Source organism: Oncorhynchus mykiss, chromosome 3, assembly GCF_057628025.1.
Source record: "Oncorhynchus mykiss isolate SJ-2025 chromosome 3, ASM5762802v1, whole genome shotgun sequence".
In the NCBI taxonomy this organism is placed as follows: Eukaryota; Metazoa; Chordata; class Actinopteri; order Salmoniformes; family Salmonidae; genus Oncorhynchus; species Oncorhynchus mykiss.
This window is the reverse complement of record NC_143024.1, coordinates 8,970,001-8,982,500: the sequence shown is the minus strand read 5'-3', so window position 1 is coordinate 8,982,500 and position 12,500 is coordinate 8,970,001. Positions and strand designations below refer to the sequence as shown.

Below are 12,500 nucleotides of genomic sequence, written 5' to 3'. Positions count from 1 at the left end.
TCCACTATATAGGGAATAGGGTTCCATTTCAACTCAGTAGTCCACTATATAGGGAATAGGGTTCCATTTGGAACACAGTAGTCCACTATACAGGGAATAGGGTTCCATTTGGAACACAGTAGTCCACTATATAGGGAATAGGGTTCCATTTCAACACAGTAGTCCACTATAATAGGGAATAGGGTTCCATTTGGAACACAGTAGTCCACTATATAGGGAATAGGGTTCCATTTGGAACACATGGTGATGTGTTGTAATGGCCTGGTTTGGTTTAGAAACATAGATTTGTTTGTAAGGATTCTTCCTGAGAGTTAGAGAATAATCTGGTATTTTTCCTATTTTTAAAGAATTGTACACAAAACCATGAGTAATTGGTGCTCTTTAAAAGAGAGAGAGAGAAAGAGAGGAGAGAGAGAGAGCGATGAGGTGAGGCCACAGCACACAGAGGTTGTCTCTCTGAATCTAGTCAGGTCAGGGGGAGAGGAGACCCAGCAAGATGAGTCCATTCCTCTATCTGTCTCTCTCTTCTCTCACTTTGGCTCTCTCATTCTCTCTCTTCCCCCATTCGCTTTCCCCTGTTCTCAGGCCCTGTGGGGTCACTCTAAATGTCCCTCAGCCAAAACAAATATCCGTCACTGTCCTCTTCTGCTGGAAGGAGGCCATCTTGCCCAAGCCTTGTTTTTAAACATGACACAGTGGGAAACTTTTCCTTCTGACTCCGCTGGTGACTGGTGTGTTCCCCCATATCTTCCTCCTTTTCCTCCCTGGGGGTTTCCCCCCTTCCTTCCCTGTTTCTGTTCTGTTCTATCAGACAAACTCAGCTGAATGTCAAGTCAGGAATGTGCTTGTCTGTTAGTGTTTTTCTTCTCAACCTGTCACACGTGTTCAGAAAGGTATTTTCATCATGATCACCTTTTGGTACTTGTTGCTGCCATGTAGTTGCTGTGTGATGTTCTACAGCTGCCTTGTAGTTGATGTGTGATGTTCTACAGCTGCCTTGTAGTTGATGTGTGATGTTCTACAGCTGCCTTGTAGTTGCTGTGTGATGTTCTACAGCTGCCATGTAGTTGCTGTGTGATGTTCTACAGCTGCCTTGTAGTTGATGTGTGATGTTCTACAGCTGCCTTGTAGTTGATGTGTGATGTTCTACAGCTGCCTTGTAGTTGATGTGTGATGTTCTACAGCTGTCTTGTAGTTGCTGTGTGATGTTCTACAGCTGCCTTGTAGTTGATGTGTGATGTTCTACAGCTGCCTTGTAGTTGCTGTGTGATGTTCTACAGCTGCCTTGTAGTTGCTGTGTGATGTTCTACAGCTGCCTTGTTGTTACTGTGTGATGTTCTACAGCTGCCTTGTAGTTGCTGTGTGATGTTCTACAGCTGCCTTGTTGTTACTGTGTGATGTTCTACAGCTGCCTTGTAGTTGATGTGTGATGTTCTACAGCTGCCTTGTAGTTGATGTGTGATGTTCTACAGCTGCCTTGTAGTTGATGTGTGATGTTCTACAGCTGCCTTGTAGTTGCTGTGTGATGTTCTACAGCTGCCTTGTAGTTGATGTGTGATGTTCTACAGCTGCCTTGTAGTTGCTGTGTGATGTTCTACAGCTGCCTTGTAGTTGCTGTGTGATGTTCTACAGCTGCCTTGTTGTTACTGTGTGATGTTCTACAGCTGCCTTGTAGTTGCTGTGTGATGTTCTACAGCTGCCTTGTTGTTACTGTGTGATGTTCTACAGCTGCCTTGTAGTTGATGTGTGATGATCTACAGCTGCCTTGTTGTTACTGTGTGATGTTCTACAGCTGCCTTGTTGTTACTGTGTGATGTTCTACAGCTGCCTTGTAGTTGATGTGTGATGATCTACAGCTGCCTTGTTGTTACTGTGTGATGTTCTACAGCTGCCTTGTAGTTGATGTGTGATGTTCTACAGCTGCCTTGTAGTTGCTGTGTGATGTTCTACAGCTGCCTTGTAGTTGCCGTGTGATGTTCTACAGCTGCCTTGGAGTTGCTGTGTGATGTTCTACAGCTGCCTTGTAGTTGCTGTTTGATGTTCTACAGCTGCCTTGTAGTTGCTGTGTGATGTTCTGCTGCTGCCTTGTAGTTGCTGTGTGATGTTCTACAGCTGCCTTGTAGTTGCTGTGTGATGTTCTACAGCTGCCTTGTAGTTGCTGTGTGGTGTTCTACAGCTGCCTTGTAGTTGCTGTGTGATGATCTACAGCTGCCTTTGTAGTTGCTGTGTGATGTTCTACAGCTGCCTTGTAGTTGCTGTGTGATGTTCTACTGCTGCCTTGTAGTTGCTGTGTGATGTTCTACAGCTGCCTTGTAGTTGCTGTGCGATGTTCTACAGCTGCCTTGTAGTTGCTGTGTGATGTTCTACAGCTGCCTTGTAGTTGCTGTGTGATGTTCTACAGCTGCCTTGTAGTTGCTGTGTGATGATCAACTTATTTGTTTATTTTCTCTGTTTTCCTCAGGCTCTCTCATCTCACCGGGCCTTCCTTCTGACTGCACGCATCCCTAGCAAGGTAAGAACAGCCAGCTACAGCTCATAGGTCTGTCTCTTCTAGGTAACCTAGGAAACTACTCTGGCCAGCCAGCTACAGCTCATAGGCCTGTCTCTTCTAGGAAACTTCTCTGGCCAGCCAGCTACAGCTCATAGGTCTGTCTCTTCTAGGTAACCTAGGTAACTACTCTGGCCAGCCAGCTACAGCTCATAGGCCTGTCTCTTCTAGGTAACCTAGGAAACTACTCTGGCCAGCCAGCTACAGCTCATAGGTCTGTCTCTTCTAGGTCAACTAGGAAACTACTCTGGCCAGCCAGCTACAGCTCATAGGCCTGTCTCTTCTAGGTAACCTAGGATACTACTCTGGCCAGCCAGCTACAGCTCATAGGCCTGTCTCTTCTAGGTAACCTAGGTAACTACTCTGGCCAGCCAGCTACAGCTCATAGGCCTGTCTCTTCTAGGTAACCTAGGAAACTACTCTGGCCAGCCAGCTACAGCTCATAGGCCTGTCTCTTCTAGGTAACCTAGGTAACTACTCTGGCCAGCCAGCTACAGCTCATAGGTAACCTAGGAAACTACTCTGGCCAGCCAGCTACAGCTCATAGGCCTGTCTCTTCTAGGTAACCTAGGTAACTACTCTGGCCAGCCAGCTACAGCTCATAGGCCTGTCTCTTCTAGGTAACCTAGGTAACTACTCTGGCCAGCCAGCTACAGCTCATAGGCCTGTCTCTTCTAGGTCAACTAGGAAACTACTCTGGCCAGCCAGCTACAGCTCATAGGCCTGTCTCTTCTAGGTAACCTAGGATACTACTCTGGCCAGCCAGCTACAGCTCATAGGCCTGTCTCTTCTAGGTTACCTAGGTAACTACTCTGGCCAGCCAGCTACAGCTCATAGGCCTGTCTCTTCTAGGTCAACTAGGAAACTACTCTGGCCAGCCAGCTATAGCTCATAGGTAACCTAGGAAACTACTCTGGCCAGCCAGCTACAGCTCATAGGCATGTCTCTTCTAGGTAACCTAGGTAACTACTCTGGCCAGCCAGCTACAGCTCATAGGCCTGTCTCTTCTAGGTAACCTAGGTAACTACTCTGGCCAGCCAGCTACAGCTCATAGACCTGTCTCTTCTAGGTCCACTAGGAAACTACTCTGGCCAGACAGCTACAGCTCATAGACCTGTCTCTTCTAGGTTACCTAGGTAACTACTCTGGCTGGCACACAGGCTGTACAAGAACAGCTTCCAATTTCAATATTTTTTAAATACTTTTTCAAGTTGATTTGAGTGTTTGGTGGTTCTGATGGTGGTGGTTCTGATGGTGGTGGTTCTGATGGTGGTGGTTCTGATGGTGGAGGTTCTGATGGTGGTGGTTCTGATGGTGGTGGTTCTGATGGTGGAAGTTCTGATGGTGGAGTCCACTGGCCCTTAGTCACAGTCCACTGGCCCTTAGTCACAGTCCACTGGCCCTTAGTCACAGTCCACTGGCCCTTGGTCACAGTCCACTGGCCCTTGGTCACAGTCCACTGGCCCTTGGTCACAGTCCACTGGCCCTTAGTCACAGTCCACTGGCCCTTGGTCAAAGTCCACTGGCCCTTGGTCACAGTCCACTGGCCCTTAGTCACAGTCCACTGGCCCTTAGTCACAGTCCACTGGCCCTTAGTCACAGTCCACTGGCCCTTGGTCACAGTCCACTGGCCCTTGGTCACAGTCCACTGGCCCTTAGTCACAGTCCACTGGCCCTTAGTCACAGTCCACTGGCCCTTAGTCACAGTCCACTGGCCCTTAGTCACAGTTCACTGACCCTTGTTTTTATTTGGCCACATCACAGTGCAACACAGTAATACAGTACAGATGTACCACAGTTATCAGACGGTCTGTCAGCTGTGTGTCTATATCGGCTTACAGTGTCCCCTGTTCTGAAACACCAACATTTTCCCTGTAGACTGTTAGTGTTACTCTCCTCTCCTCTCCTCTCCTCTCCTCTCCTCTCTCCCCCTGGCGTTGTTAGTAGATTAGAGATGTCAATGGAACTTGACCCCGAGGAAAGCCTGCTTACCCCTAGTGACCCCTGATTATATCTGGAACCCCTACATGTGGTCTTAGTGACCCCTGATGATCTCTGGAACCCCTACATTTGGTCCTAGTGACCCCTGATGATCTCTGGAACCCCTACATGTGGTCTTAGTGACCCCTGATGATCTCTGGAACCCCTACATTTGGTCCTAGTGACCCCTGATGATCTATGGAACCCCTACATGTGGTCTTAGTGACCCCTGATGATCTCTGGAACCCCTACATTTGGTCCTAGTGACCCCTGATGATCTCTGGAACCCCTACATGTGGTCCTAGTGACCCCTGATGATCTCTGGAACCCCTACATGTGGTCTTAGTGACCCCTAATGATCTCTGGAACCCCTACATGTGGTCCTAGTGACCCCTGATGATCTCTGGAACCCCTACATGTGGTCTTAGTTCACCCCTGATGATCTCTGGAACCCCTACATGTGGTCCTAGTGACCCCTGATGATCTCTGGAACCCCTACATGTGGTCTTAGTGACCCCTAATGATCTCTGGAACCCCTACATGTGGTCTTAGTGACCCCTGATGATCTCTGGAACCCCTACATGTGGTCCTAGTGACCCCTGATGATCTCTGGAACCCCTACATGTGGTCCTAAGCAGTGGCGCTGAGACGGATTACTCTCAGGGATCACCTCAACTGGATCCTAGAGGATCATCTCCACTGGACCCTAGAGGACCACCTCCACTGGACCCTAGAGGATCACCTCCACTGGATCCTAGAGGATCACCTCCACTGGACCCTAGAGGACCACCTCCACGGGACCCTAGAGGACCACCTCCACTGGACCCTAGAGGATCACCTCCACGGGACCCTAGAGGATCACCTCCACTGGGCCCTAGAGGATCACCTCCACTGGACCCTAGAGGATCACCTCCACTGGATCCTAGAGGATCACCTCCACTGGACCCTAGAGGATCACCTAGAGGATCACCTCCACTGGGTCCTAGAGGATCACCTCCACTGGGTCCTAGAGGATCACCTCCACTGGGCCCTAGAGGATCACCTCCACTGGACCCTAGAGGATATCCTCCACTGGGTCCTAGAGGATCACCTCCACTGGATCCTAGAGGATCACCTCCTCTGGGCCCTAGAGGATCACCTCCACTGGATCCTAGAGGATCACCTCCACTGGATCCTAGAGGATCACCTCCACTGGACCCTAGAGGATCACCTCCACTGGGTCCTAGAGGATCACCTCCACTGGACCCTAGAGGATCACCTCCTCTGGGCCCTAGAGGATCACCTCCACTGGACCCTAGAGGATCACCTCCTCTGGGCCCTAGAGGATCACCTCCACTGGACCCTAGAGGATCACCTCCACTGGACCCTAGAGGATCACCTCCACTGGACCCTAGAGGATCACCTCCACTGGATCCTAGAGGATCACCTCCTCTGGGTCCTAGAGGATCACCTCCACTGGATCCTAGAGGATCACCTCCACTGGACCCTAGAGGACCACCTCCACGGGACCCTAGAGGACCACCTCCACTGGACCCTAGAGGATCACCTCCACGGGACCCTAGAGGATCACCTCCACTGGGCCCTAGAGGATCACCTCCACTGGACCCTAGAGGATCACCTCCACTGGATCCTAGAGGATCACCTCCACTGGACCCTAGAGGATCACCTAGAGGATCACCTCCACTGGGTCCTAGAGGATCACCTCCACTGGGTCCTAGAGGATCACCTCCACTGGACCCTAGAGGATCACCTCCACTGGATCCTAGAGGATCACCTCCACTGGACCCTAGAGGATCACCTCCACTGGACCCTAGAGGATCACCTCCACTGGACCCTAGAGGATCACCTCCACTGGACCCTAGAGGATCACCTCCACTGGATCCTAGAGGATCACCTCCACTGGACCCTAGAGGATCACCTCCTCTGGGCCCTAGAGGATCACCTCCACTGGACCCTAGAGGATCACCTCCACTGGGCCCTAGAGGATCACCTAGTGGATCACCTCCACTGGAGCCTAGAGGATCACCTCTACTGGACCTTAGAGGATCACCTCCACTGGATCCCAGGTCACTGGGTGATAAGACAGCAGTGTATTTACCAACCCACCCTGGAGTTGTCGATTGTCCACTGAACAGATTCTTACATTGAATCCTCATTACTTTGTTATCCTTCAATAAATACAGGAACTACAGCCAGAAGTTCTGAAGTTAGTCCACAGAACGATGTTCATTGAATCCAGACTGAGGATGTCCTGGATCCTCTCATCAGTGTGTCTGACTATCACGGCCTGGACAGAGGAATGTACAGGATACTCTTATCAGTCTGTCTATCATGGCCTGGACAGAGAAATGTACAGGATACTCTTATCAGTCTGTCTGACTTTCACGGCCTGCAGAGGATGCATTTTAGCAGTAGGAGAGGAGATTCTTCAGCTATAGATTAGTAGCCGTCTCTCAGGCCAGCGTAAAATCTGTTCCTCCCCTCCTACCCTCTCTCTGTAAGAGTTCAGGGGACTCTCTCTCTTTCTACACTCCTATCCTCTTTCTCTCTTTCTCCTCTCCTACCCTCTTTCTCTCTTTCTCCCTTCCTACCCTCTCTCTTTCTCCCCTCCTACCCTCTTTCTTTCCTTCTCTTTCTCCCCCCTACCCTCTCTCTTTCTCCCCCTACCCTCGCTCTATCTTTCTCCCCTCCTACCCTCTCTCTCTCTCTTTCTCCCCTCCTACCCTCTCTCTCTCTTTCTCTCACTTTCTCCCCTCCTACCCTCTCTCTTTCTCTCTCTTTCTCCCCTCCTACCCTCTCTCTTTCTCCCCCCTACCCTCGCTCTATCTTTCTCCCCTCCTACCCTCTCTCTCTCTCTTTCTCCCCTCCTACCCTCTCTCTCTCTTTCTCTCACTTTCTCCCCTCCTACCCTCTTTCTTTCCTTCTCTTTCTCCCCCTACCCTCTCTCTTTCTCCCCCCTACCCTCGCTCTATCTTTCTCCCCTCCTACCCTCTCTCTCTCTCTTTCTCCCCTCCTACCCTCTCTCTCTCTTTCTCTCACTTTCTCCCCTCCTACCCTCTCTCTTTCTCTCTCTTTCTCCCCTCCTACCCTCTCTCTTTCTTTCTCTTTCTCTTTCTCCCCTCCTACCCTCTCTCTCCCTTTCTCCCCTCCTACCCTCTATCTCTCTCTCTTTCTCCCCTCCTACCCTCTCTCTCTCTTACTCCCCTCCTAGCCTCTCTCTCTCTCTCTCCATCAGAGGTATCTCTGCTGGGGCCTCTCAGGCTGTGGTTGTTTTGATAGCGTGCTGCGCTCCAGGCAGGCTTCAGCCTGTTTATGAAAATGGTGGAATTGATCTGACCCATCGTCTGGCTTTCTATCACCCTCGTCCTGTCTAGTTTCCTCTGAACAGTCTGGTCTGGTTTCCTCTGATCAGTCTGGTCTGGTTTCCTCTGAACAGTCTGGTCTGGTTTCCTCTGAACAGTCTGGTCTGGTTTCCTCTGATCAGTCTGGTCTGGTTTCCTCTGAACAGTCTGGTCTTGTCTCCTCTGAACAGTCTGGTCTTGTCTCCTCTGAACAGTCTGGTCTGGTTTCCTCTGAACAGTCTGGTCTTGTCTCCTCTGAACAGTCTGGTCTGGTTTCCTCTGATCAGTCTGGTCTGGTTTCCTCTGATCAGTCTGGTCTGGTTTCCTCTGATCAGTCTGGTCTGGTTTCCTCTGAACAGTCTGGTCTGGTTTCCTCTGATAAGTCTGGTCTGGTTTCCTCTGATCAGTCTGGTCTGGTGTTCTCTGAACAGTCTGGTCTGGTTTCCTCTGATCAGTCTGGTCTGGTGTTCTCTGAACAGTCTGGTCTGGTTTCCTCTGATCAGTCTGGTCTGGTTTCCTCTGAACAGTCTGGTCTGGTTTCCTCTGATCAGTCTGGTCTGGTCTCCTCTGATCAGTCTGGTCTGGTTTCCTCTGAACAGTCTGGTCTGGTTTCCTCTGAACAGTCTGGTCTGGTTTCCTCTGAACAGTCTGGTCTGGTTTCCTCTGAACAGTCTGGTCTGGTTTCCTCTGAACAGTCTGGTCTGGTTTCCTCTGAACAGTCTGGTCTGGTTTCCTCTGATTAGTCTGGTCTGGTTTCCTCTGATCAGTCGGATCTGGTTTCCACCTTCTGGGGCTTCCCGTTAGATAGAGGAGAGCTGGGAGGGATTGTAGGAGTAAGTCTCTCTCCTCTCCTCTCCCCTCTCCTCTCCTCTCCTCTCCTCTCCTGTCCTCTCCTCTCCTCTCCTCTCCTCTCCTCTCCTCTCCTCTCCTCTCCTCTCCTCTCCTCTCCTCTCCTCTCCTCTCTCTCTGTATTTTCCCTCTACCTCTGTTATTTTCCTTCTCTCTTTCTACTTAGTTTTCCTCTCCCGTAAGACTCAGTTGATGTTGGTTTAGAACCAGTGTGTCTCTGTGGACAACAGCCTGCAGCAGCAGCCAGGCCTGTGTGTTTAGGTAAGGTTATGTTAGGTCTGGTGCTGTGTCCTTGGTTTAATCCCTGAGCTCTGAGCTCTGTCTACACACACATGCACGCACGCACGCACACACACACACACACACACAAGCACATATGCACACACACGCACGCACACACACACACACACCCAAGCACATATGCACACACACGCACGCACGCACACACACACACAAAACCACACACCCACCCGCACGCACGCACTCAGACACGCACACACGCACATGCATGCCTGCACACACAAGCACACACGCACGCACGCACGCACACACACACACACGCTCTGTATGTGAAGTCTATCATCCAACCCACCCTGAGGGTGTAACTTTAACAGTGGTCATGGCAGGGTTTTACTACAGCCCTGCACCATTCAGATGCATCATTACTGTCAACACGACACTGATTGACTTTGTGTATTTGACGTGATGATATGCAGTTAAGGTTGCAGTTTGGCAGCAGGTCTTGCGTCATCTCTGTAATCTCTGCTGGGCTGAGCATGCAGTCTTAACTGGAGTTATCCCATTATCTCAGATCTACCTCTAACTGGAGTTATCCATTATCTCAGATCTATCTCTAACTGGAGTTATCCATTATCTCAGATCTACCTCTAACTGGAGTTATCCATTATCTCAGATCTACCTCTAACCGGAGTTATCCCATTATCTCAGATCTACCTCTAACTGGAGTTATCCATTATCTCAGATCTACCTCTAACTGGAGTTATCCATTATCTCAGATCTACCTCTAACCGGAGTTATCCCATTATCTCAGATCTACCTCTAACTGGAGTTATCCATTATCTCAGATCTACCTCTAACTGGCGTTATCCATTATCTCAGATCTACCTCTAACTGGAGTTATCCATTATCTCAGATCTACCTCTAACTGGCGTTATCCATTATCTCAGATCTACCTCTAACTGGAGTTATACTGTCAGGACAGATATCAGAGAGACAGACTACTGTCAGGACAGATATCAGAGAGACAGAATACTGTCAGGACAGATATCAGAGAGACCGACTACTGTCAGGACAGATATCAGAGAGACAGACTACTGTCAGGACAGATATCAGAGAGACAGACTACTGTCAGGACAGATATCAGAGAGACAGACTACTGTCAGGACAGATATCAGAGAGACAGACTACTGTCAGGACAGATATCAGAGAGACAGAATACTGTCAGGACAGATATCAGAGAGACCGACTACTGTCAGGACAGATATCAGAGAGACCGACTACTGTCAGGACAGATATCAGAGAGACAGACTACTGTCAGGACAGATATCAGAGAGACAGACTACTGTCAGGACAGATATCAGAGAGACAGAATACTGTCAGGACAGATATCAGAGAGACAGACTACTGTCAGGACAGATATCAGAGAGACCGACTACTGTCAGGACAGATATCAGAGAGACAGACTACTGTCAGGACAGATATCAGAGAGACAGACTACTGTCAGGACAGATATCAGAGAGACAGACTACTGTCAGGACAGATATCAGAGAGACAGAATACTGTCAGGACAGATATCAGAGAGACCGACTACTGTCAGGACAGATATCAGAGAGACCGACTACTGTCAGGACAGATATCAGAGAGACAGACTACTGTCAGGACAGATATCAGAGAGACAGACTACTGTCAGGACAGATATCAGAGAGACAGAATACTGTCAGGACAGATATCAGAGAGACAGACTACTGTCAGGACAGATATCAGAGAGACCGACTACTGTCAGGACAGATATCAGAGAGACCGAATACTGTCAGGACAGATATCAGAGAGACAGACTACTGTCAGGACAGATATCAGAGAAACAGAATACTGTCAGGACAGATATCAGAGAGACAGATGGATAATAAACGAGTGACTGGATTATACAATTAGTCACGCCTCTGCTTTCTGACAGCACCTCTCAGCAGGCTGCAGCTATTGGCTGGCTCAGACATGGACTGATCTCTTTCATTCTTCACTCATTTCCTCTTCCTCACTATATCTAATCCAACACTGCTAGTGGGACATTCTCTAGTGGGACATTCTCTAGTGGGACATTCTCTAGTGGGACATTCTCTAGTGGGACATTCTCTAGTGGGACATTCTCTAGTGGGGACATTCTCTAGTGGGACATTCTCTAGTGGGGACATTCTCTAGTGGGACATTCTCTAGTGGGACATTCTCTAGTGGGACATTCTCTAGTGGGACGGGCCTCGATACACCTCAGTGGACATGTTTGTCAGTGTTTGTAGACTCTGTGAGGGAGAGGAGTGAACGTGACTGAGAACAAGGGATTTATAGGTGGTTTTTACATTCACACTTCACAGCTTTATATCGTAGATGTGTACCTTTTTGTCTTGGATATTCAGCAAGTCTGAATAAAGACTTCGAAAAGACATTTGAGGAAGGCTAAAATAAGGATTTTCAGGTAGGCTACAGGGACTGACTCTGCTGGTTGGCCTTCTGGAATACAGTAACTATGACACAGGAAGAACCAGCTGGCTGGTAGTCCTTCTGGAATACAGTAACTATGACACAGGAAGAACTAGCTGGCTGGTAGGCCTTCTGGGATACAGTAACTATGACACAGGAGGGACCTGCTGGCTGGTAGGCCTTCTGGAATACAGTAACTATGACACAGGAAGAACCAACTGGCTGGTAGGCCTTCTGGAATACAGTAACTATGACACAGGAAGAACCAGCTGGTTGAAATTTGTCAGTCAGACTGAGGGTCAGACAGACAGAGCCTCTCTCCTCTCTCTGTCTACAACTACTGCCAAGCCTCAGGAGCACTGTCTGTCTACCTGCCTGGATCAGTCTGGCCATGCTGCCTGGTTCCTGGCTGTGTGCGCATGTGAGCGCGTGCGTGTGTGTGTGCGTGTGTGTGTGTGCGTGTGTGTGTGTGTGTGTGTGTGTGTGTGTGTGTGTTATACCCATTTCATATGTATATACTGTATTATTAGTCAAGGCCATCCTATTCAACTATTGCTCCACATATACGATTCTATCCACACATTCTACAGATATACTATATATTATATCAATATACTGTCCATTATGTCTATTCATCTCATCACATATACTACAGATATACTATATATTATATCAATATACTGTCCATAATGTCTATTCATCTCATCACATGCTCTACAGATATACTATATATTATATCAATATACTGTCCATAATGTCTATTCATCTCATCACATATTCTACAGATATACTATATATTCTATCCACATACTGTTCATTATGTCTATATATCCCATATATATATATACTATATACATATTCTATCCACATACTGTTCATTATGTCTATATATCCCATCACATATTCAGATTTATACACCAGACTCCCTCTTCGCTCGTCCCAATATTTCTATATTTCTAAATTCCATTCTTTTACTTTTCAGATTTGTGTGTATTGTTGTGTATTGTTGTGTATTGTTGTGTATTGTTGTGTATTGTTGGGTATTGTTGTGTATTGTTGGGTATTGTTGT

The 12,500-nt window shown here is 48.5% G+C and overlaps 1 protein-coding gene across 4 annotated transcripts in view; it reads left to right on the top strand.

Annotated features, from left to right (window-relative positions):
- LOC149984307 (F-actin-uncapping protein LRRC16A-like) overlaps positions 1 to 12,500 on the top strand; it is a 198,660-nt gene that overhangs the window by 65,334 nt on the left and 120,826 nt on the right. For all 4 annotated transcript variants that reach the window (XM_090219905.1, XM_090219918.1, XM_090219902.1 and 1 more), the window contains exon 3: positions 2,462 to 2,512. In XM_090219905.1, the coding sequence (XP_090076031.1) occupies positions 2,462 to 2,512 (51 nt within the window). The remainder of the gene's footprint in view (positions 1 to 2,461; positions 2,513 to 12,500) is intronic.